Raw genomic sequence first — 27,331 nt, 5'->3', positions numbered from 1 at the left:
ATGTATGTGAACGCTTAAAGCATCATTATTAATTGTGCAAAACTGAAACAATCCATATGGCCATCAACCTGTGAATCAATAAACATCATCTGTTATATCCATATGATAAAATTCTATTTCACAATTAAAGGACTTAACTTTTGATTCATGCTACAACATAAATAAACTTCAAAAACATTATGCTAAATGAAAGAAGCCAGGCTCAAATATTATGTATTGTATGATTCCGTCTATATGAAATTCTAGAAAAGGCAAAATTGTACAAACAATAATTAGAACAGTGGTTGCTTGGGGCAAGAAAAAAATTGATTAATTCTCGCAGTTCTTTGGGTTGACTCCTCAGCTAGGAGATTCTCACATGAGGTCTCTCATATGATTGCAGTCAGTTTTGATAAGGACTGCCGTTGTCTGAAGGCTTGATTGAGCTGGGTTTCCAAGATGGATTACTCACGTATCTTTTGGCTATTTACCAATGAATCTAAATATTGCCTCTCCATGTAAATTGGGCTTTTTAGAGCTTTTTGGCTGGATTCCAAGAGAAGAAAGTAGAAGCTGCCAGTCAGTTAATTGCTGGGTCCCAAACAGGCAAAATGTCACTCTGCTACATTTTATTAATCAGAGCAGTTATAAAACCTACCCAGATTCCAGAGGTTTGATTAAGTAATCAGGCAAACCTTTGAATCCAATATAATCTAATATGCCCAGAGGAAAAAATTAGTTTACAAACATAGTATTTCTTTTTGGAATTCATCAATAATATCAAACTGATACAGTATCCATCTTCCTGAATTTCAGTATTTATATGTATCAATTTTGATAGGTTTTTTAACTTTTAATGAAGTGACTCATAGAAAATGTACCTTTGTATCTGGCTTCCTTTAGTCCACATTATATTTTAATCATCCATATTGTTGCATGTGATTTTAAGTTATTCTCTTGGCTCTGTAGTGTTCATTTGTGTGAGCATACCACAGTTTATTTATTCATATTACTATTGAAGGATTTGTGGTAAGTTTACTCTTTTAAGGTTATCAAAAACAGAATGAATAAGAACTTTTTTCTGTAATGTGCCAGTGAGTGCTGTTTAGCTACAATCGTTGCTCCCTTTTTCCATATGAATGGGAGAAAGAATATTCTTAATCACTTTTGGTTGAGAAATAACTCACAATTCAGCTTACTTTTTGGATGTGACATAATCTCATTTATTTTTGTGAATATGAATTTAGGAGTTTCATATCCAAAACTCAAAGATGTTGGAAACTGTTTCCATCATATTGGTAAGAAAGTTCCTGTTGATAGGGACTGACTTTTTTAAAAAAATGTTTCTCACTTTTTTAAAGAACATCTGCTCTATTCCTTTTTCATTCATGAGGAAACATGTAAGGTGAGTCTAATAGGTAAAAATGTCTGTGTTGCATGAGCACAACATACCTGGACAAAATAGTCCACCAAATATGATTTAAGTGTGTCATTAATTAATTTAGATTTATCACCAGTATGGCTCACTTTATCTGAATATTTTTTACAAATAACAATTTTTCTTATAAATTTATTCCTCTTTGTTTATTATTCTACTTCTTTTTTTGAAAGATGAAGAAGAAAGTGCCATTTTCTCAAAAGAATCATTCAGCCTTACAGAAACTCAACAAGAAGAGCAAACAGAGAAGAGAAACTGCGGAAAATTATTTCTGGAAGGTGATAATCACCTAACAGAAGAGGCACAGAATGAACAGAAACCAAACGTAAAAGATAAACTTTCAATATGGTTATGTTAAGGAGAAGTACCAGTTAGTACTGGTTTCATTATTTTTACCAAGACAAGGTTTTAATGTAATGGGATTTTAATTTTTTACTGAAGCATCACTGTAACTGAAAGACTAAGGGAAATTTTGATTTAAAAATAATAATTACTTCTAAACCCATTATCCTGGAACAATAAACTGCCTTTGTTTTTAAATGAACACTTCATTTAGTTATAAACTGAATATATTATTTTCTATTCTGATATTTTCTTCAATTGTATATTTTAAAGAATAGAGAACATATACATGGTCATTTAAAAGCAATGAAAATAATTTACTTACCATAGAAATACTTTTTGTTCTTAAATTAAGAATTTAAGCTTTTTAGAAAAACAAAACATATGAGTTTCTTTTAGTACTCTTTGATTCCTGAAACTACTAAAATGAAAATAATTGGATTTTAGAGTTGTATAGTGATTTAGAAATATTACAACATTTTTATTTATAAAAGTAATATATAGAACAATAAGTCTTCTGATGCTTAGAAGACATGTTTACTATGGTCTAAAGATAGCATTCTATAAACAGGAAAAATACAAAGTACAGTGAAGAGAATATTTGAGAATGGCCATTTTTTAATGTTCAATTTTAAGTGTTCTCATATAGATGTGAATTTAACATTGTTTATAAAAAGATAAAGTTGTTTTAATTTTTCTTCTATATGTACAGATTAAACAGGAATCATCACTGGACTTGATTTTAGTAGAAGATCACGATTCATTAATAGAGAAGATGAGCAACTGGAATTTTCAGATTTTTGAACTTGTAGAAAAGATGGGAGAGAAATCAGGAAGGATTCTGAGTCAGGTTGGTTTTCAGATCTCTACTTTTTATTATAAGTTCATTTTTTTCTCAAATCTTTATAAAAGAGCAAAATCTAAAAATACTAACTTACCAGTTTTGGTTTACACATTAATCAACAATATTCATTGAAAACTTTTTCACAAAAATTTTTCAACTGAAAATTTGAGAAGTAAAACCTATATCTCATATATGTGTGTGTATATAATATATATGTTACATTAAAAGTAGTTTCATTGCCCATATTGCTGGGATTTAATGTAGCATAAGTAAGTAATAAAAATCTATTTTTTGTTGAATCTTGGGGTTAAAAAGAACATGAAAGGTGATCTAGTTCTAACCACTAAAACTTATTTATGCTTTTTTTTTTTAACCTGCCCTCCCTTTACTTTACCCAAATCCAAATGATTCCAGAATCATGGAAAAATGCTTCCAGTTTATCAACCAGACATAAGGGTCTCCCCAATGGGTTCCAAATGTCACCAGCAGATTAGCCTTCCCTAAGTGTTACTCTCATTAATTCCTATAATATCTTATTTATTAAATGCAAGAACATAAGAAGAAATAATATGAAGGGCATGTAAGTTTATCTCACTGAAGTCTTTAGGGACAAAAATGTGATAACTATGTTATTGTTCTGACTCCTTTTAACACCTAGGACTAAAATAGAATAAAATTCGCTTGCCCTTCAGTAAATTACAAATAAAAAATCTGCCCCATGGGATCTAAGCCCTGTCTCAGAAACAGAGTGGGCATCACCATCCCCAAACCCTCAAGATTGGAGAATGAACAATGGACTAAAGTACACTTATTATTATTCTATTATAGAGTTAATATTAATCTAGAAGTGGAAGAACTTTTATCATTGATATAAATGCAGTGGCTACCAGAGGTTCTGAGGGGACAGAGAGGGAGGAATAGGTGTAACATAAGGGCATTTTCAGGACATTGGAATTGTTCTGCTTGACATTACAATGACGAATACAGGCCATTATACATTTTGTCAAAACCTGTAAAATTGTGCTGGGCCGAGTTTAAACTATAATGTGTAGTAGCAATGCTTCAATATGTGTTTGTCAATTGTAACAAATATACCACACTAATGAAAGATGTTCTTAATGTGGGAAAGTGGGGGAGGGAGAAGGGTGGGTTAAATGGGAATACTCTATATTTTTCATGTAACATTTATGTCCTCTAAAGCTTCTTTAAAAATAAAAAAAAATTTTTAATTTTTTAAAAAGCTGCTGGGAAGAATGGAGCATTTTTAAATTGGAGATGATCTAGTAAGCTTTCTTTGGGTTTCAAGGGCTTTAGAGTGATGTCTCTTTTTATTCTTTGGAAAGAATTCATCATAAGGAAGTTGTAAACGAATTATTAACTTAAGGACATACATGTGGTTAACATTCCTAAATGCAAATTATTAAAATTATTCAACTACAAATAGAAATTCTGATCTTTAAAGTGAACTGTATTTTAATTGATATTTTTAGGTTGTGTATACCTTATTTAAAGACACTGGCTTATTGGAAATATTTAAAATTCCTACTCAACAATTCATGAACTATTTTTGTGCATTAGAAAATGGCTATCGGGACATTCCATGTAAGTATTAACATATCTTATTATTTAAGTTCAATAATATTCTTTAGAAACTATTATTTTTCTCTTTAGATATTTCCTTAAATACCTTTTCAACGATATGTTTGGTATTTTTTAATTAGAGATTTAAAAAGAAAATTTATATCCCAATAGATAACTGATTAACATTTTGACATATATCCTCCAAGATTTTTTTCTTATATAAACTCTTATTTTTATATAGTTTATTATAATATTGTTACTTATTTATAATCCATTTTTTCATGTAATTGTATATTATACAGCTTTCCATGTCAATAATTTTTAATCTAAATATCTAATATTTTTAAATGTTTAATAATATTAAGGAGGTATTAATACTTGGAAATATTAAGTTTCAGACAGTTCTTGACTTTAATTTTTTAAAAATTTATATATGGAATTTCTATTAACCATTTTCTGATTTATAGAATGATTTTTAATGGCTGTTTTATTTTATGGTAGAATATAATTTAAATTTTATATTAGGAAAAGATATAGCTTTCTCTCTGTGTAGACACATTCTACAGTGTCCTTCCATGTGGACACATTCTTTAGTTGGAAAATCAATTATAGAAATAGAATGCAAGATATTCTTAAATTAACTCAATGATAATGATGTTTGATCATTTAAACTGAGTTATCGTCATAATTTCCACAAAGTATGCATTAAAGAAGTTATTGAATTTTATAAATAGAAGAAAGTAGTATTTATTAAACTTTTAGGGAAGGGAAATGGAAGGAAAGAGGTGGTAAATGGTCTTCACTGGCAGCTCCAATTAGAATATATTGAATAAGAAAACAGGCACTGGACCTAACTTTTCTAAACTTCAGTTTCCAAATATGTAAATAGGAATAATAATTGTATCTATCCCATAGGTAGTGATAATATAAGATAATCCTTATAAAACAATTAGAATCCATAGCATGTAGTAAATGGTCAATTAATGGTGGTGACTGTATTAATAATAATTAAGCTCCTAGAATCTTGGCACCATATCATCTCTGTTGCCTGAATACTTAGTGTTGTGTCATCTGCTAATGCTACCCAGTGGTACTCATTAAATATTTGTTGAAGTGTGGCGCCTTTATTGTATATCTGCTATAAATGTGAATCCATTAAAATCACATAGTTATCCCATTTAATCTTTGTTGCAAAGATTGTATTATCTACCTTTCACATGTAAGAAATAAAGACCCAGAAAAATCTTTCCCAAGTTCATAAAAGTAGAAATATCAAAGGTAGATTTTAGTTCTAGGTCTATCTGATGTCTAAAGCCTATAAACTCTTTATACTATACCACGTTGCCTTTTCACATGGCCATATTTCAGTAAACCAGTTTTGTTAATCATATAATATGTGTCAGACTCTGTTCTGGATGCATTCATATGCCATTTAGCAGTAATCCTTATAGCAAGTCTGAGAGTAGGTATTTTCCATCCTCATTTTTTTTTCCACAAAAAGTATAACATATCCAGAATTTGTAACTGTTTTGTTTTGCGTGCAAATATGGGGCTCCAAAATACAAAAACTATTTACATCATGTTTTTCAAGCCACAAAATACTAACCTTAAGTAAATTTACAAATATTTTCAGTTAGCCCTGTTTACCTTAACTTTTCTTTGACCCCTTTACTGTGTTCTCATAGTATTATGTGCAAGTATATAAAAAGAATTTTTTTAACATATCAAGAAACTCTAAAAATAAGATGAAGCGAAATACATTTGTGGACTTGGAGCCTATGTGGCTCAGTGGCTGAGTGCTGGCTTCCCACATAAGAGGTCCCGGGTTCAATCCCTGGTCCCAGTACCTCACAACAACAACAAAAATGCAATTGTAGAAAGTTATTCTGTGTCATATATTTTCAATGATAGAGCGTGACAAAGAATTCTTGTATTTTTAAAGTGTCCTATGTCAAACTAACATTGATCATTTTGTAAAACATTTTGGTGACTTTAGATCATAATCGTATACATGCCACAGATGTCCTCCATGCAGTTTGGTATCTGACAACACGACCAATTCCTGGCTTTCAACAGATCCACAGTGAACATAGAACAGGAAATCAAACAGGTACTTCATTCTATCTCTTTCTTTTCATTTTTTGATTAGGAAAAACAAATCAAATGGTCACATTTTATTATCACTGTTCTTGTAATGTTTGTATTAAGTAACTTTCATATATAGTTCCTGTTGACAGGTCTTGTTTCTCTTTAACAATAGTATGTCCCTTTTTGCTATTGGTTTTCAGCATTTTGACTATAATGTACCCAGATGATTTTCTTTGTATTCTTCATGCATGGGATTCAGTGAACTTTTTGGATATGTTGGCTGATCTTCTTTATCTGTTTTTATTATGCTCCTTAAAATTCTTCCAGTCCCTACCAATTGCCCAATTCCAAAATGACTTCCACTTGTTTGGGTATTTGCTACAGCAGCACCCCACTTCCAGGTACCAAAATAGGTATTAGTTTACTTATTGCCCCTGTAACAAATTACCACACACTTAGAGGATTAAGAGAAACACATAAATTTATTATCTTACAGTTCTGCGAATCAGAAGTCCAAGATGGGTTTTACTGAGCAAAAATCAAAATGTCAGCTAGACTGTGTTCCTTCTAGAGGCTCGAATGGAGAATCTGTTTTCTGCCTTCTCCAGCTTTTAGAAACCACATGTGTTCCTTGGCTCCTGGCCCCTTCTTTAAAGCCAGGTGCTTAGCATCTTTAAATCCCTCTCTGACCCTGACTTTTTGATCCTTCAAGAAACTAGCAAATATGGTGTATCCATAACCTTGCTTTTCTGTCCAGAACACAGTTGCCTGACAGAGAATCTCCTAATTCTTAGCATCTTTTGCAATCTGGATTAGGCTAATTTCCCAAATCATGGTTCCTTTTTGTTAAATAGTTTCCCCTCACTCTGTCTCTTTCCTCACGTTTTACTATAAGCAGCAAGCAAGCAAGAAAAAAAATACAGGCTATACCTTGAAAACTTTGCTTAGAAATCTCCTTATATATCTAAATCCATTGTTTACAAGTTTTGTGCTCCAATTTATCTAAGCTTTGTGCTGTTGTATAACCAGGATCCCCATTCCTCTAGTTGCCAATAGCATGTTCCTCATTCCCTGCTGAGTATCTCACTTTAACATCCATATTTTCACCACCAGTATATTCACAATTATTTAAGTATTCTCTAAGGCAATATATGTTTTCTCTCCCATGCTTCTCACTTCCTTCAAAAGTCCACACTAACAGAGTCATTAATACAGTGTATTGCAATCAAGTGCCTATAGAAAATAACACTTTGTAAGACCAAGTAGCTGTTGCAATAGAGCATTATGGTGGAAACACAGATTACAAGAAATATGGGATGAAATGCCTTACTGTACTGGAGGACTAGTTAAAATGACAAGTTTAGGACTTCAATAAATGCTTAGAGTACCAGACAGCTTCTCTGATTGCCCTAAAAGAATCCTTTAGTTTTTATAGTAGTAGAATCATAACTTCAGAAAACAAAACCTAAAATTTGATCCTGAATTTGCCTGAAATACAATGCAAGTTTAATTCATGGCTGCAGTAAACCTTTTATGTTAGAATTAGGGTATCAGTTGGGAAAGAAAGAACCCTGAGAATGGGAATGGGGATATTTGGGTAGATTTCAGTAAGTCTTATTATCCTGAACTCCCTAAATCCAGCTAAACCTTCCTTTCCAACAGAAACAGACCTTTCTTCTTATGTTGATTGCCTGAATACCCTATAATTACCTCATCTGAAATTCTTGACTTATAATTCTAATTTTCCTCAAAATCCACCCCTACCAACTCTCATTTCTTCTAGACTCGTAAGTGGACTCAAATCATGGCAGATCCTAGGGGAATAAGTACTAAGTCTGAACATCAGAGTAATTTGTCAGTTTATGTTGGGAGAAACGTGTGGAATATGCATGGTAATGGATTTCAAGGGAATTACACTAGGGGTAAAGGGAAATTGTGTACCTACCACAGAGTCTAGATTCAGTGCATGAGATTGAGCAACTGGCAGCATTCTAAAAGTTTGTTCAATTTTTCCCTCAAATATGGACATTAAATGAAATTAAGATACCAGAACTTCCTGGTATTATTGTAGTGGAAGGAATCCAAAGGTTTTGGTGGTGGGATATTAAAATGTGTTTATTATGTACAGTCTTCTCATCCATCCCTAACTATGTTCCTCAGAAGGGTCCCCCTTCATTAAAGTACTGAGGAATACATTGCAATGCATAATCTTGGAGAGTGAAATGCCACCCTGATCCACCAGCCAGGGTGGGGCCTTATGGAATTCACATGAAAAAATTCTGACCTGGGACCATCTCATAAGGGTATCTCTGAAACTACCCATTTTCTGAATGCATAGTCGTAACAAGTATATTAGCAACTGGCAGAATCTCTTCACTGATTCCTTGATCTTTTGAGAGAGGACCATCATGGCATGAAGGGCCAAATGGAATTTCCTGGAACTACCTCATTCTAGCAAAATAGTAAATCAAAAACAAAACAAAATAAAACATATTCTTAGGTGAATTGCAGAAATCAGTGCCACTATCAAATATTTAACAGATACAGGAGTAGTGATTTCCATCACATTTGTTATTCAGCTTGCTTATTTTACACAAGACAAATGAATCTTGGGAAATGATGGTGGATTATTCTAAGACAGGTGGTGACTTAAATTGCCTTGTTTTTTCCAGTTGTGATCTCCTTTTCACAAATAGATCAATGTAACTCATGCTATGTAGTAATTGAGAAGGAGAATTTTTTCTTTTGTACCTGTTAGCAAAATCCACAAGAAGACATTAACTTTCACCTGGCAGGTATAGCAGTACATGATCAATATCTTAATTTTTCCAGTAGTATCTTAGAATCTTAAAATCTTCCATTCTGTGTCATAATCTAGTCCCGAAAGGTATCAAGGTTGTTTACTACATTGATGAAATCATTTTAATTAACTCTACTTAGTAAAAAGTAGCAAATATCCTAGATGCCTTGGTAAGATACAAGAAATATAGAAGAGGATGGGAGAGAAATTGCATAAAAATTCAGCTATCTGCCAACTCAGTGAAGTTGATAAGGGTCTAGTAGTCTAGAACACTTGTATATTCCCTTCAAGGTAGGGGACAATGTTACATCTTGAATTCTTCTCTACCTGGAGGGCTCTTGGGGTTCTGAAGGCAAATATACTGTATCTGAGTTCTACTACTCCAACCCAGTAACTGTAACTAAGAATTTTATGTGCAACCCATAGCAAGAGAAGCCTTTTATTGGGAAGCTGCTCTGCCAGTTGGCCAGATGACTCCTAACAGATTCAGCATTGCTCAAAGTGTCTTTGGCAGATAGGAATCTTCTGTGGTGCCTTTGGAAAAACCCTACAAGAGAATCACAGTGGAAATCCTTTGGGTTATGAGACAAAGCCAACCCTTCTGCCTTAGATAACTAGTCTGTTTTTTGTTTGTTTTTTTGTAAAAACAGCAGTTAGATTGTTACTAGGCTCTGCGTAGTAGATGAACTTGGATGTCTCTGACCTTCCAGTCGATAAAGTTGACGTGCACAGCAGCATTCAGGCATCATACCTAATACACCATGAGACCTATTCCTAATGCACTGACACCTCTTCCTTAATCCATTCCTATGGCTTCATGGGGAATACACTATGATCATTCAAAGGAGAAATGATGTGGTTTATATAGATGATTTTCCTCAACATGTGAGTTCTGCTTGAGAGTGGATGGCTCTAGCTTTATAGGCCCACTCAAGGGTATCTTTTGAAGAATAAAGCAGTGGGTCTGCTTGTTTGCTTAGTCTATAAAGAGAGATGAACAGAGGAAAAGATGTACACTGATTCATGGCCAGTTTATAATAGTTTGCTTGGATGCTTAGGGGCTTAGAAGGAAAAAATTTTTAAATTGGTGACAAGGAGGTATATGGCTGGACCTTTAAGAATGGGCACAGACTGGAGGATATTTTTTTCCCATGTGAATGCTCACCAGAGGGCATTCCCTGCAAAAGAAGCTTTCAGTGATCAGGTGGACAAAATGACCTCTTCTCTTAATATCAGTCTTTTTCTCCATCCTCTCCATTCTCATTCAATAGGCACATGAACATAATAGCCACGATAGCAGGAAGGGAGATTATATATGGTCTCAACAACATGAGCTTCTTCTCAGTAAAGCTGGCCTGGCTTTACCTCTCTTTAGTTCCCACATTGCCAGTAAGGTAGGCAGGGGCTCAGTGGTGGGTCCTTGATATGGCATCATTCCCTGGAAGAACATCCAGCCATGTGGAGCTAGATTGCTTACCTTGGATCCCTTCTTTCATGGAACAGACAGCTTTTGACCCCACTGAAATAATTACTTACTTTGGATATGGATTTACCTTTACTGTCTATAATGCTTCTGTCAACGTTGCTATCTGTGAACCTATTGATTGCCTTATTCATCATCATGATGTTATACTTAATACTGCATCTGAACAAGAAACTTACTTAATTGGCAAAAATTATTGCAATGGGTTTGTACCCACAGAATTTACTGATTTTTCCATGCATGCTATCATTCTGAAGCTGGCTAAGAGAATAGTGGAATGGAGAACTGAAAACTCAGTTGAGGGGCTAGGGTGCTGTCCCATAAATTACAGTTTAGTCTTTGAACTAGTGATCAATATGTGGTACCATTTCTCTTAGACCCAGAATAAACAAATCTGTGGAAACAAGAGTGGCATCTCCTTTTAGTACCTCAAAAGATCCACTTACAAAATTTTTGCTTGCCATAGAAAGTTTAGTTCACAAGAAGAGGTTCCAGCAGGGGACATGAAAAAGGGCAACACTGAACTGTACACCAATACCAACATCTGGCCATTTTGTGTTCTCTATGCCTCAGAACCAATAGACAAAGAAGGGGAATTCTGTGATAGTTTGGGTGATTGATACTGTTTGATCCTGATTATCAAGAGAAAATAGGGTTTCTACTACACATAGAAGGATATATGTCCAGGACCCAGGGAATTCCCTGGGCTTTTTGGTACTCCCATGTCCAGTGGCAAAGGGGTAATAGAAAATGATAGTAATCCAGTACAAGGAGAATCACTAATAGTGCATCCCCTTGGAAGTGTGGGAGATCCCACTAGGCAAAGAACCATAATCAACAAAAATGCTGGCTGAGTACAAAGAGAACATGGAATGGGTAGTGGAATATAAAAATTATAAATTTCAAGTATAAAAAACAGAAACAGGAACAATGTCCATAATATGTGTATTTTCCTCATTGCTTTGATATACATTTATTACATATATTAAGCAATTTTTTCTAGTTCTCCTAGCCAATATAAGTTTGATGGGCATTTGGGTTGCTTCCACTTTATGGTTATTAGAAATAATGCTGCAATGAACATTCATGTAAAACATTTTGTGTGGACATATTTTGGGCATACACCTAGGCGGAGAATCGTTGGGTTATATGATGACTCTTTAAGTTTAACATTCTGAGGAACTGCCAAATTGTTTTCCAAAACAACTATACCATTTAATATTCCCATCAGCAATGAGAATTTCTCATCAGCAATGAGAATATGAGACTTCAATATCTCCACATCCTTGATAATACTTATTATGTCTTTTTTTAATTATAGCCGTATCTAGTGGTGTCTTTTTGTAGTTTTATTTGAATTTACCTATTGCTAATGATGTTGAGCATCTTTTCATGTCTTGTGGGCCATTTGTATATCTTCTTTGGGGAAATATCTTTTCCAAAATCCTTTGCCCATTTTTAAAATTGGGTTGAGTTTTTAAAATATTATGGTTACAAATCTTTTATGATTTTCAAATATTTTCTCCTATTCTGGGGGTTGTCTTTTCATTTTCTTGATGGTGTCCATCGAAGCACATAAGTTTTTAATTTTGATAAGGTTCAATGTATCTAATTTTTTCTTTTGTTGCTTACACTTTGGGTGTTATAAGAAAACTCAGCCTAAGACAAGGTCATGAAATTTAGTTTTCTGTTTTCTTCTAAGAACTTTATAGTTATAGCTCCTAGGTTTAGGTCTATGATCCATTTGGAGTTAATTTTTGTGTATGGTAAAAGGAAGAGGTCCAACCACATTTTTCTGCGTGTGGATATCCAGTAGTCCTAGCACCAGTTGTTGAAAAGAGCTTTTTATATATTCTATACACACACAGTGCACTGGGAAATGTTTCTACATCAGCGTTTCTTCTTTATAAGGTATTTTGAGCATTAAATGAGATAATGTATATGAAAGAACATAGAACCAGGCAGGGGGCATAGTTGGCAAGGTCTTGGTCCCCTTTTGTCAAAAATCGATTGATCAAAAATATGAGGGTTTATTTTTGGACTATTAATCCTTTTCCATTGATCTATATCCCTATGTCAGTACCACACTGTGTTGATTATTATAGTTTTGTAGTAAGTTTTGAAATAGGAGTATGAGTCCTCCAACTTTGTTTTTCTTTTTCAAGATTGTTTTGGTTATTCTGGATCCCTTGAATTACTAAATATAAATTTTAGTATCAACCTACAATTTCTACAAAGAAGATGGCTGGGATTTTGATAGGGATTGCTTTGACTCTGTAGATGAATTTTGTAGAGTATTGCTAAGTTAACAATACTAAATCTTCCATTCCACGAACCAGGGGTATTTTTCTATTTATTTAGATCTTTAATTTCTTTCAACAGTGTTTTATAGTTTTCAGAGTACTAGTTTTGCACTTCTTTGGTTAAGTTTATTCCTAATTATTTTATTCTTTTTGATGCTGTTGTAAATGTAATTATTTTTGTTGTTTCTTTTTTGTTGTTGTTCATTGCTATCTTGTAGAAATACAAGTGATTTTTCCATATTGGTCTTGTACCCTATACCCTTGGTGAACCACTTATGAGTTCTAATATATTTTTAGTGGATTTCTTAGGATTTTCTAAACACAAGATCATGTTATCTGCAAATAAAGGTAGCTTTACTTCTTCCTTTCCAGTTTGGATGCCTTTTACTGAGACCTCCTTCTAAATTAATCAGCCAATTTAAAGAATCACCATTTTCTGAAAAGAAGTCAATGAATGGGTTAACATCTTTGCCAGCTATTTTCATTTTCATATTAATCATTTCCTATTAAATATCTATAAACTAATTTATTAAGATCCCAATATGTCAAGTCTAAACAGTTTTGACTTTAAAACAGATATCTTTTCCCTTGTTTGGTATTTTTAATATATTTTTGAAATTCTTTGGGAAATCCGGAATGCATATAAAATGGGAAAAATTCAAAGTATTTACTTTGATATGACATTGATAACTAAAAGTGTCTTATTATTGGAATATTTAAATATACCTTTATTCATACATTTAAAGGTCCATTTTTATCATTTTAATAATTCTAAAAGTATTTTTAATGTTTTATTTTACTAATTACTTTTAAATAGCTCAAGTTTGTGGTAGTACTAAACTCAATTTAGGTATAAAACAATTTAAACAGTATGAAAATAATGTAATATCTTTATCACTTGTGTGCATTAAAGTCATTAAGTTGAAAAATTTTTGTGGTGGCAAATATTGAGTCAACTATATTGTGAGAAAAACCATAATGAACTGTAAGAAGTTAGGTCATATTCCTGGGTTCCACCAGTGAACATAATCAATTAAATTTGTATCTCTAAAATCTTTTTTTCTGTTTAGTTTATAATTTCTTTTTTCTTCCCTACAGTTTCTTGAGATCCCTTTAGCAAAAATAACAAGTGACCGTTTAAATAGATAAAGCAACCAAAACACAAAAAAGAAAGAAACCAGTGGTACAGTATGGAGATACAAAAAATGCAGTGGGGATACTGAACATGTTTCTAAAGAGAGGATAAAAAATTAAGTTATGTTGACTGAGACATTCCTTATTTTCCATGCCTTTTCATTTCCCCTCATTTTTCTTTCCATTCTTTTATAAGGGGTTTCATGGAAGGAAAAAAGAGGAGATTAGAGGGGTTGCAGTCAGGGTTATTTCTGGATAAGATTTGAAAAGGATTTATGTTGAGAAACTTAGTGTGGTAACATTAAATTCCTAAATCTCTAGACTGTTTTCATCAAATTTCTGGTATTGCCTTTTCTTGTCATCCCCCTATTCCCTGGCCATTACATCTAGCTCTTAAATAGCAAATGTTTAGAAGATCAGAGTTTGTTTGTTTTTGTTTTGTTTTCATTAGCCCGAGTAACACAGCATCAAGCTGGCATGAGAATCCTATCATACCCAGTAAACTAAATGACTTAAGGGTTGTACTTAATACTCTTGCTCTGTATTAGGATGTATGATGGAAATAATATACTATTTTAAGTTCGCATTTCTAGAGTCTGTTTCTTAGGTAAGTCAAAATGTAAGTAAGATAATAATTGTGGGGAAGTAATGTGCTAATACTGGTTTATTTTGCTATTTCTTGTTCCTCAGATTCTGATGGTCGAATTAACCCTGGGCGAATTGCTTATATTTCCTCAAAGAGTTGCTCTGTTCCAGATGAGAGCTATGGCTGCCTGTCTTCAAACATTCCGGCTTTGGAGCTGATGGCTCTGTATGTGGCAGCTGCCATGCATGATTATGATCACCCAGGGCGAACAAATGCATTTCTTGTGGCTACAAATGCGCCTCAGGTAGGAATACTTTTTCAGAAAGTTTAAGGGGTAATTTTGAAATTTTATAACCATGCTGCTTATCTTTTTGTAAACCATTGTTTAGTTGAATCATCTGGCCATTCCATCTGCTTCTAAGACCGTACACTGTAATTAATTGGATAGTAGCATGGGATATTGACATGACATATACTAGGGAATTAGGAAAAAAATCACCTTCTTCAACTAAAAAATAAGTAGTTCATGAAATAGCAACGTAGTTTTTTGTAAATTTCTGGAGTCCTTGCTGCCTATATTTTTTGCTTTGATCAAATTTATAAAACTCTTTGACTAGAAGTAAGGCTTACTCTTCCTATTACTGTTTTTTTGTTGTTGCTGTCCTCTTTTTTCCCTAAGACATGCCTTAATACCCAGACCCTAAATCTCATCTCTGAATATATTAGTGAATATAAAAATTCTTCTAGTACAGTATTTTTATATCCAGTAAGCTCGTATAGTTGTTAAGTTATAAAATTCCTTTAGGACCACAATTTGCATAGAGATAGACATTCCCAACAAACGGATACTGTAATTGTAATAGGCTTTAAACAATAGTACTTGGAACTATATCCATGATTTTAGGTAGAATTTAGTGTAGTTGTGGGATGTTTGTTTCGGCTGGTGATTCCCAAAATGTCATTTTTGTGTTTCACAGCCTTGTGCCTTATAAAGAGTAGGTGCAGGGTGGTAGACTTGGCCCAGTAGTTAGGGTGCCCATCTACCACATGAGAGGTCTGCGGTTCAAACCCCGGGCCTTGTTGACCCGTGTGCAGCTGGCCCATGCACAGTGCTGATGTGCGCAAGGAATGCCGTGCCACGCAGGAGTGTCTCCTGTGTAGGGGAGCCCCACATGCAAGGAGTGCACCCTGTAAGGAGAGCCGCCCAGCGCGAAAGAAAGTGCAGCCTGCCCAGGAATGGTGCCGCTCACACGGAGAGCTGATACAACAAGATGACGCAACAAAAGGAAACACAGATTCCCATGCTGCTGACAACAACAGAGGCGGACAAAGAAGAAGATGCAGCAAATGGACACAGAGAACAGACAGCCGGGGTGGTGGGGGGAAGGAGAGAGAAATAAATAAATAAATAGATCTTTAAAAAAAAAAAGAGTAAGTGCGCAATAATTGCTAAATTGATCTGACTCACTTTACTGCTCTAGCTTCCTTGTTCCTTTTCTCACTTCTGTCTCTTGCATACACTCTCACTTCTCGAGCCAGACCAAGAGTAGAGTTCGTTGTGAGATATTCACTGTGAATTGAGTAGGAAGGGAGGGAGGGAGGTAGAGAGGGAAAAAGAGAATAAATCAGTTAAAGGGCTATGTGACTGATTTTTTTCAATGAGGCCTTATCTGTTAATAGCTCTTGATTTCCACAAGTAATTTTTCTGATGAATTTCAATCTAGTTTTTAATATTTACCCACTTTCTAAGAATTCCTTTAGGAGAAACTACCTACTAAGGAACACATATTTCTCCATTTGCAGTATAATTCTCCAAGAATCAGATGCTCAGTCTCTCTAACTTAACATTTAAAAATATTTGAAAAGCCTAGTCCTTTGGTGAATCACAGACTGGGGGAATTGTGGAAAAAGTAGTGGACTTGGAATCAAGATCATGAATTTGATTCCTACTTAAAATAATTTATTAGATGTGTGACCTTAGGCAAGTCACTTTAATCCCTCTGCATCTCAAAATACATACCTTTACAGTTAAGGATAAAAAGATAATACACGGAAAATGCTTGGCCATATCACTACATACAGTGGACTGTGAAATGTTACTACATTGAAATTTCTACCAAATTAGATATTGTGAATGTTAAGTGAGATAACATATGTGAAAGTACTTAGCATCATGTAGGGAACATAGGTGGCTCTCAACAAATACTGCTATGTCAGAACCTATTACCACTTCATGAGTGGCTGGAAGAAATCTATCCCCAATCCTTTATTTGTTTTCTACTGTTTCATTTGGTATGAGAAATTTTTGGAAGTTTCTATCTTGCAGATAGAAATTATTTACTCTTCCAGCCCATCTGCTTTTATTCCTTCTTTCATTTGCCTCGAGTATCAGTGAGTCAGACTTGCTTGTTAACTATCTTTCAAGGACAGTACAGGTGAGTGAAGTCTAGTTTTACTTCTCTCATATCAGATAATTTGAGACAATGATCCACGAAAAAAATTTATACAAGTTCCATATCCAAAACTGTTCTAATCAAAATACTAAGCTTGGACACAGTATCAGCAATGATATTATTTCTAACTTCTCATTGTTATATACTGTCAATAGATGAAGCAATGGATAGTACTGGAATGGAACAGAGATTGAGTAGAGTTTGGCTAAGAAAAAAATTAGCCTCCTTTCTTACTCCCTGCCTGTCTCCCTTTAGTCTATTCTCAACACACAGCCGCTAGAGTGATCCCACTTAAATGTGAGTTAATTCACATCACTTTCTATTCCAAATAAACCTTCTGATGGATTTCACTTTGCTCCTAATAAAAGACAGTCATTACAGTGGCTTGCAAGGCCACGCATGATTTAGTCCCCATTTATTCTTCTTTTTTCCCTCAGGGCCAGTCTGACTGGCCTACTTGCTATTGCTTCAGTATACTAGGCACACTTCCCTTCTGAGAACCTTTGCACTTTCTGTTCCCACTACCCAGAGTACTCTTTCCTCAGATATCTCTATGGCTTACTCTGTCACCTCCTTCCATCTAAAATTTCAAAATCCTCTTCGTAGCACTCATTATGTGCCCTCTCTGTTTTATTTTTTCCATAGAATGGTCATTAAGCATATTATACATCGTGTTTATTATCTATACCTCCTCAGTGGAATATGACATTCCACAAGGGCAGGGATTTTTTTATCTTTTATTCCCTAATGTCTAGGTACACATGAGTTATTTGATAAATAGTTATTCAGTGTTAAAGAATGTCAAAATTCTTTGTTCTGCAAGACACTAACATCTGAAATTTACTCTGTTCCTCCCAAAGTAACAAAATTCATGAGGCCTTTTTCACTTATTTACTGTGACATAAGGGCTCTCTTGTGGAAGCCTGGGACTTAAAATGGTTAAGTAATAAAATATGTTTTCTCATCTTTGGAAGCTTTGGCGGTCTAATCAGGCCATGATTAATGAAAGATGTTTTATATCCTATGAGTCATAAAGAGAGACAGTAGCGTATAAAACTACCAACTGGACCCAGCATTCCTCTTCATTCTCACGGCAAAGAGAGTGTATTGGGAAGACACAAGAAGATTATTTTGAATCCATGCTGTGAAAGAAGGTGAAACATTTAATTAAGTTTATGTTAGAGGGATGTCAGTATTAAAATTCTGAACTTTCTGTTTTCAAATGAAAAGTTGGCTGAAAGATGGAGCTTGTTACTTGGAATATTAGAATTTCTAGAATATTTTGATGAATAGGCTAACATGAAACAGAATTTTAAGTTGAGATGTTTCTAAAAATGGAAAACATATGGACAAAAATTGACAGATGAAACATAGGTAGAGTTGCAGAGAGACCCCATACACACACACACACACACTTTTAAGTAGAGCTACTACAACCCTGTACTTTCCTTCAGCCATGAAACTCATCACATAGATATTGAAGGGAACTGCCTGGAAAGAATAAGAGTTACTAGAGGAGGTGATTTCTCATGCTGGAGATTTAACACTGGCACCTAGCCTGGTAATCCTAAAGTAAAACCTGCTCGGTAACAAGCCTCATTCACATTTGTAGAGTTCCTACTCACCCTTCCAAATTTTGGAAGAGACCCAGCAACAAAACATACATAACAGGAGAAGAAAGTCACACCTGCCATCTAGAATTCATTTTTATATATCAATAGATAACTAAGGATTACCATACATATGATATTAACTGGAAGCTTGGAAAGAAAAGGCTAAGAAAAACAGAGCAACCAACCACAGCAGGCAAAGGAAAAGAGAATCTAGAGAATAGAAAAGGACTTAATTTTTTTTAAAGAAACTATTCTCAGAAAGAATATGAAAAATATTGCATCTATAAAATAAGAAAAGAAGATTTTGAGAAAGGAAACATGAGATAGAAAGATGCTTTAGCACAAAGTCAAAGAATTTTGTTTACTGTAGTTCTAAATTTGATGAGCTGTACTGCCTTCCTGCTCTAGTTGTCCTAAAGATCCTCAGTAAGAGCCAGCTGGGGCTTCATTCTCTGTTTTTCCTGGGACATTTTTCTCAACTAAGTTTGTATGGCCTGTTGCCGTTCATTATGCTGCCATCTAATACACTTCCTAAAGTAGAATTAACATTTGCCTCCCATTAATGCTCTGTGACCCTAGCCTCCATTCAGTTATGAACTAAGGAGTTGATCAGAGTCCAGCAAGGAATTCCTTCCAGTTAGTTGCCAGGTAGATTTTTCCTTCTTATACAATGACTTAATTGGCCTTTCCTCAATTCATTCTCATTTTCACCATGGAAGTTTCCAGTATAGTGATTATATCTAGATTCAAACATTGATTCAAATTTTTGCCCCATTTTACATTTCTTTGGTAAATTAAATGTTGAAGGAATTCTGAATTTATTCTTTGCTTTTCCTGATCCTCACTTACTGAGAGCTTGTTACATCAGCTGGCTTCATAGGGGCACTCATTGTACATTGTGATTTATTGAGCTGGGAGTTCAGTTCCTGCTTTCTGAACAAACAAAGCTATTCTGATAGTTTATCAAATTTGAGCACAGGTTAAATCACTATGAAATGTTCCTTGATCCCTTAGGGCAGGAGTTCTTAACAAGGGGATCAATGAGCTTGAATTTAAATTCGAAAAAACATTCTCATAGAGATGTGTTGGTGTGGGTGTGATGTATTTATTAACTAATACACAGTATGGTGTGGACTTAGTAAGGGGTCCATGGTTTTCACTTGACTGGCAAAAGGGTCCATGGAACCAAAATAGCTTAAGAACCCCTGCCTTAGGGCGTCTTCGAAGCTTATGTTCTTTTTAGGATTTGTGATGTTTAGAAGTGGTATTAAGGATAGTATGAAATCTTTATAGGCCCATTATAAAATTTAACGTTGTTTACATAACTATCTCTGCTTAATCTAGGCTGTAACTAATTTTCACACATAATAAGTAGAGCTATTTAAGCTCTCAGAATATGTATTTTAACAGATTACATTCTAATTTTTTTATCTGTCCTTATTTCTCATTAGATGGTAAACTACATGAAAACAGGAACAGGTTTTCATTTTAATCCCCAGACTTTAGCACAACTTGGCTCTGGAGTTAATTTAATAATTAATAGCCTACTTAATTTTTCAAAATTGATTAATTTTAGAGATGGAAGAGGCCTTAGAAGTTATGCAGTCCAACAGCTTTGAATCTGTGTTCCAGAGCTGTAGAGTGCTGAGGAGGGCCTCATGGTTTTCCATTGGAATGAGGGGAAAAAATGAGTAGGTCTAGGCCCTTTCAGACCATTTGAACCAGAGGATTTGTGCTTTGTCAGTTTTGTGCTTCTCTCTTATTCCCAGGCACTCTTGTCAGGGTGGGAGAACAGGAAGTGTCCTCCACAGATGTGCAGGTCTCTGACCCACTCTGAACTTCTTCATTCACCACCACTGCTGGCTCCATATTGGCCAAAAGACAGAAACAGACCCTAAACCTGCTCTATATCCCTAATAACTTTACCTCAGATAGTTTACTAATTTAATGAAATAGGCTTCAAAATATCCATTTTACTTTTCATGGAAGGCAGTGTGGTGTCTGGAAATAAGGTAAACTTTGGAGACAAACCTGGCTTCAAAAACTAACCATTTCTGCAGGGTTGTTGTATGGGAATTCTTTTTTTCTTTTTAAAGGTTTATTTTTACTTATTTATTTCTCTCCCCTTCCCCACCTGTCCCCCGCAGTTGTCTGCCCTCTGTGTCCATTCATCGTGTGTTCTTCTGTGTCTGCTTGTATTCTTGTCAGTGGCATGCAGAATCTGTGTCTCTTTTTTTTGTTGCATCATCTTGCCGTGTCAGCTTTCCGTATGTGCGGCACCACTTCTGGGCAGTTTGCACTTTTTTCATACTGGCGACTCTCCTTATGGGGCGCACTCCTTGCATGTGGGGTCCCCTATGCGGGGACACCCCTGCATGGCATGGCACTCCTTGCGCAATCAGCTCTGTAAGTGGGCCAGCTCATCACACGGGTCAGGAGGCCCTGGGTTTGAACCTTGGACCTCCCATGTGGTAGGCAGACACTCTATCAGTTGAGCCAAAATCTGATTCCCTGTATGGGAATTCTATACATGTGCATGATTGTTTTGTAAGTTCACAACTTCAGTAATATAAAAATATATTTGAAAAAAAACTAACCATTTCACTTACTTGCTGTGTACTCTAAAGGAGGAGGTACCTTAACTTCTTTGCACTTCCTTCTATTCATTTTTAAATTTATCACAACTTTTCTTCATAGGTATTAAAATATCAGGTAACATTCCTGGCATAGTAGGGTATTCTGTTTTCTTCAAACCTGCTCCTAATTCAATGTCTTATTAAAGATTAAGATGTTTACCTCATTCTTCTTTTTTTTTTTAGGCAGTTTTATACAACGACAGATCTGTTCTGGAAAATCATCATGCTGCGTCAGCTTGGAACCTATATCTCTCTTGCCCAGAATACAACTTTCTTCTCAATCTTGATCATGTGGAATTCAAACGCTTTCGTTTTCTGGTCATTGAAACAATCCTTGCCACAGATCTTAAAAAGCATTTTGATTTCCTTGCTGAATTTAATGCCAAGGTTTGTTATGCTAATTTATGCCTGATCTCAAAAATGGAAATAATTATTGTGTACTGATAAAATGTGTTTTTTTAATGTTATAGTCAGCATACACATGAACTCACAATGTGTCTGGTATAATATGTATGCCTGTATTTTAAAAATAAAACATTTTTATTGTTATGATAGCATATTCTAAAATACTATTGCTTGCTATATTTCCTTTCTGACACCTAGACATATATTGTTGAGAATTTCTTTCACTTAGTGACAAACTAATTAATTATATAAAAAGATTTTATGGGTAGAATTTTAAAAGTCATGCGCCATTGCCAAGTAAGGCATTATGTGAAATTAAAAATGTATTTCTAAGAAGCCAGTTATGGCTACCTCCCCACACTTATATTTTCTTTATATTAGTGATTCTTAACTGGCTGGAATGGGGGAAGAGAAATATTATCCTTTCTCCCCCTTGAGAATAATTCACTCATTCAACAACTGTTTGTTGGGATTGCCCACTATCTGCAGTCCTTATATGAGGGAAAAATGAGGAAAGATTAGCTCAAAGTTCCTGTCTTCAACTCACTTTCACTAGGGATTCTAGAATCCCTAGTATGATAGTGGTACTAATTGAAGTGTATTCTATCCCTCAGACATTTGAGGTGAAAAAAGGTTGAGAACTACTGCTTTAGATTCCTGAGGGAAAAGATTCCCCTTCTTTTGCTGGCATTCCTGATGACTTCAGTGATCTAAAAGAAGCTGTACCTTCAGGGTTGAGGAACTGGTAACAAAGAAGGAATACTAGATTTAACTCCCAGAAGGAGTCCCCTATGTATGTTGCTGATGTGATTTTAATAAAATACTTGTAAATATCAGTGAGAAAGTAGTGTCATTTTGAAATTATTTCATAGTTGTTTATTTCTATTAACTTTTATTTTTATTTCATAATAAAAATTCCTAAGTATTGAAGTTAGAGTCATAGAAGATTTTACAGGTAAAGGAATACCTTAACACAATAGTTTAAAGAATCTGTGTTTCTCAGAGACTTCTTGTTCTGTAGTCCCTTGGGAAAATGCCACATGAGTGGCTCTCAAGACCTCCCACCAAGTTTCAACCAAAAGAGCTCTTCGTTTAAGTGTTTTCTATATTGGGCTTCAATATAAATTTCCTGTTGGCAAAAAGTTGTCAAAAAAAAACAAAACAACTATTACACTAAAAAGTTCAAAAGCCACTGATCTGGCCCATTCTCTTCATTTTTTACTAGAGGAAATTTGAGTTCTTAAAAGGTATAGCAATTTGCTAAATAATAATGATAATAAGCATTTATTTAAATAATGTTAGTTACAATTTACTTAGCATTTACTATGAAATAGACATTTTTCACTTATTAATCCTTATGAAAATATGGCTAGATTGATATTACTTTTACTATTTTATAGATGAAGAAATTAAGACTCAAAGAGGTTAAGTAAATTTTCCGATATTACACACTAAATTAGTAAATCAAGTTAAGTCAGTATTTAAAACCATAAGGATCACCCTTTAAGCACTTGTGTTCTTTCAGCCATATCACAATTGCCTTTCACAGCTAAAGCCAAGTTCTCCATAGATCTTTAAGTGTTCTTTCCTGAAGTAGAAATAGCTATAATTCTTATGATTTATTGATATTAAATATATATACTTATATATATGTATATGTGTATACACATACATATTTATAAATTAAAATTTTCAGAATTCACAAATACTAAAACTCATGGTTTGTGATGTATTTTTAGAGAACCTTGCTTCCACTGAAATAAAATCATAGTGACATTTCAAATGTGAAGTTTACCCAGGATCCTAGAAATCAAAGTTATGGCATAAACTGATTAAAAGAAGAATTCACTGAAATTTTTTCCTATTGTTTGGAGAGGAAACTGTCTTAAGATAATTTGTTGAAAAATTCCTGTGCCCTCAGAACCTAAATTAATTCTGTTTTTCCAAAATAGGCCAATGATGTAAATAGTAATGGTATAGAATGGAATAATGAAAATGATCGCCTCTTAGTATGCCAGGTGTGCATCAAACTAGCAGATATAAATGGTCCAGCAAAAGTTCGGGACTTGCATTTGAAATGGACAGAAGGCATTGTCAATGAATTTTATGAGCAGGTAAGTTGAAACATGAGATTGGTGGGATTTTTAAGAACTGCCACATAGAGACTACTTTTTGGGATTTGGATAGCGACATTAAATGCTTAAAATCTGAGCTGCTTTAGCCAAAGGGGTTTAGGAATTGCTTCATTTGCTCTGGTTCTTTGTATTTTCTTAGCTGTATTTGCCTTTGTAGCAAAAATTTAAAACAAAAAGGAGAAATAGATTATTACCTCTCTGGAGTGGGTTGAATATACTCTTCATTCTAGATTGAAGCTAGGCTACATTATGATTCCAAAGTCCTTTTCAACCCTGAGAGTCTATAATCTAGTATAATTTATTTCCAGGTGAAGTGGTTTTTAAGTGGTTCAGAGTATGCTCAGAATATATTTAAAGAATATCAATGCATTTGCAACTTCTGATATAGAAAGTTTAACTACCTTGCTATATAAACATTGAGGAAAAATCTTGGCAAAAATTAAGTAATTAGAGGGCTTGAAAAGGGGATAGAGTAGATGCTTAGTGGTTTTCAGGGATTTGAAGATATAATCATGCTCTTTTCTCAGTTCTTTTAAAACTTGACTTGAAAAAATTTCAACTAGTTTGCAGAATCTGTACCAATTTTGAAACTCCCTACAACATAAAGTATACTGGTTTCCCTATAAGCCTAACATTTCATTAACTCCAAAATATGAAAAAAATACATATTCTTGACTTGGGAACTGCATTCCTTAGGAATCCTTATTGGCCTTAATTATCAGGGAAGATCAACAAGTAAGGCCTTTGGAACATGGCCTTCTTCCCATGAGTTGCTCCCCCACTAGAAGCTAAAAAGTTGAGCCTGTATAACCATCCATACTTACCTGTTGTATCCGTTTACTACCAGATTGTATTGACTCAGCTTGTCTACCATGCATGCTTACCTCTTATATAGATCATATTTGACAAATATACAGATCATATTTGAAAAACCAGTAAATGTGCATTGCCCTACACCCATCTTGGTTAAATATCCCAATACAATAATGCTTATAAGGTATAAAATACCAAATACAATAATGCTTATAAGGTACAAAATATCAAACTATGTAATCATGGAAATATGTAAGTATTCAAAACTGAATAATATTTTACTCTTCTCTGACATATATGAAGTAAATTATATGTTAGTGTAGGTAATAGATAGTTATACATATTTACCCAGTTTGTAGATTATAACAAACTGTTTGCATATTCCTATCCCCAGTCTCAATGATAATTAGAACCTGCTTTGAAGTTCTCTATGTTCAAGAAAAATGGACTTTATGCTAAGGAAAATGCCATCTTTCTACTGTCTGTACAAACTGGGGTAATAAAAAAGTAATGTTATGTATGACTTTCATAAAACTCATTAGCTCAGTTGAAATAACATTAGAAGGTTCTTTTGGGCCTAATTTATAATTAATCATTTTAAAAGTATATAGGAATAATACATAGCAAATCAACGTGGAAGCCATGCTGGAATTTGAATCCCGGCTCCTCTTCCTTACCAATAGTGTCACTTGAGTAGGTTACTTTACTTCTCTCAGTTCCCTTATTGACAAAATAGTGGTAATTATAGTACCTCCCTCTAATGCTGCTGTGAGGATTAAATGAATTAATATAGGTAAGTGCTAGAACAGTTCCTGGCACATAAATGCCCAGTAAATATTAGCTATTATAATTCTAGATATACCCTTAAAATAATATATTATTTTAGATTATTTAATCTTTCTAGGTTTGTTTACACATATGTCAAAGGAGGATAATGTTATCTGACACTCTACCAGAGTTATCATGAAGGTTAAACTTGCTAATTATATGTGACAGTCCTTGTTATCCCTTATCAGAATTATTAATCTTCTTTCTCAATCTAATTTTATTATTAAATTTCCTTCACATATAGACACAAAATTCTAACCTTGCCTAACATTTTTTACTTTTTATTATCCTAATAATACTATCTTTATAGACTTATAACACTTAGGAGCTAAACCAGGAAAGCCAAACTCCTGGGATAGACCTATGAAATTGCAGTCTTATGGATAAAATTTTTTATTTATTTTGTTTTGTTTTGTTTGTTTTGGGAGGTATTGGGGAATGAACCCAGGACCTTGTACATGGGAAGCAGATGGCTCAACCACTGAGCTAACATCCACTCTCAACGCAGCTGTTGTGTTTTTTTTAAAGATTTGTTTCATTTATTTATTTTTCCCCTTCGCCTCCTCCCACCCTGCTGTTTTTGCTGTCTGTGTTGTATTCTCATCTTCTTTCCTTTAGGATTCACTGGGATTTGATCCTGGAGACTTCTGATATGGAGATAGGTTCCCTGTCAATTGCACCACCTCAGTTCCTGGTTTCTGCTGTGCTTCATCTTGACTCTCCCCTTGTCTCTCTTCGGATGTGTCATCATCTTGCTGCGTGATTCACTTGTACGGGCACTGGCTCACCATGCAAGCACTAGCATAGGCACCCGCTCACTGCATGGGCATGCTTTTCTTGTCTTCTTTTTCACCAGAAGGCCCCAGGGTTGAACCCAGGTCCTCCCATATAGTAGATGGAAGCCCTATTACTTGAGCCACATCCACTTCCCCCGGCTGTTTTAATTACTGGAACAGTTTCTGGTTGTTCCCTCAAGGCCATATTGGCTCATCACAGATAGACACTGCTTCCCTGCAGACTTTGTGCATTTTGGAGAGTATTCATCCACAGTCAGTTCAGACATTAGATATTCACATATTAATAGTACCATCTAAGGAATGCTCAGCACTTCATATAATATTGCCTTTCACCCTCATAGCATCCCTATAAGATAGTTATTATTCAAATTTTACACATGAAGAAATTAGGCATACAACTTACCAAAATCACAGGGACTTAAAAGTGGCAAAAACAAGTTTTGAAACCACTACTGTCTCATCTCAAATTGAGCTCTCCAGAACCCTAGAAGCCACTGTTGGAAAGGTATCTGAGGGTAGGCAGTTGTACAGATACTTGGGCAGTCCAGAATCCTTACCTCAACCACAGTACCTCTACTTCTGTTTATCTCATATGTTGCTTTTTCTGATTTAGATTTATTAGGTTAAGTGGTTCTGCTGCTAACAAAAACAAACAAACAAAAACCCAAAGTGGTTGTAGCTCAGTAGCTGAGCACATGCTTCACATATACTAGGTCCCTGGTTCAATCCCCAGTCCCTCCAAAAAAAAGGGGGGGGGGGCAGGTTTGAGAAGCACTTGCAAAGTTGAGATATAGCTAAAATAACAACAAAAAAAAAGTTTGTATTATATGATTTCCCCTTAAGAGAAGGAGACTCTACAATTTACATTACAGAATTTGTAGATTATTAGTAAAATTGCTATTACATATTTTAAAAGATGTGTATTTTCTTGTTAACTGAATAGCATCCACACTGATTGATATGGAAAGAGTGTGAGAACAAAGTCTTAGGATTTTTCAAGTATTAAAAAATTCTTACAGTTGCAATGATAATTAAATTCATTGATGTTTCTTTGTAAAAATTATTTTATGTAG

General features: G+C 34.5%; 1 protein-coding gene across 1 annotated transcript in view; it reads left to right on the top strand.

Annotated features, from left to right (window-relative positions):
* PDE3B (phosphodiesterase 3B) overlaps nucleotides 1–27,331 on the top strand; it is a 260,862-nt gene that overhangs the window by 229,602 nt on the left and 3,929 nt on the right. Inside the window, exons 8-14 of the mRNA XM_004472520.4 lie at nucleotides 1,591–1,742; nucleotides 2,472–2,609; nucleotides 4,094–4,205; nucleotides 6,181–6,294; nucleotides 14,683–14,882; nucleotides 21,464–21,667; nucleotides 23,638–23,799. Coding sequence (XP_004472577.2) covers nucleotides 1,591–1,742; nucleotides 2,472–2,609; nucleotides 4,094–4,205; nucleotides 6,181–6,294; nucleotides 14,683–14,882; nucleotides 21,464–21,667; nucleotides 23,638–23,799 — 1,082 coding nt within the window. The remainder of the gene's footprint in view (nucleotides 1–1,590; nucleotides 1,743–2,471; nucleotides 2,610–4,093; nucleotides 4,206–6,180; nucleotides 6,295–14,682; nucleotides 14,883–21,463; nucleotides 21,668–23,637; nucleotides 23,800–27,331) is intronic.

Source organism: Dasypus novemcinctus, chromosome 10 (genome assembly GCF_030445035.2).
Source record: "Dasypus novemcinctus isolate mDasNov1 chromosome 10, mDasNov1.1.hap2, whole genome shotgun sequence".
Classification (NCBI taxonomy): domain Eukaryota; kingdom Metazoa; phylum Chordata; class Mammalia; order Cingulata; family Dasypodidae; genus Dasypus; species Dasypus novemcinctus.
The sequence above is the reverse complement of the archived record's forward strand: the minus strand, read 5'-3'. Positions and strand labels throughout refer to the sequence as shown.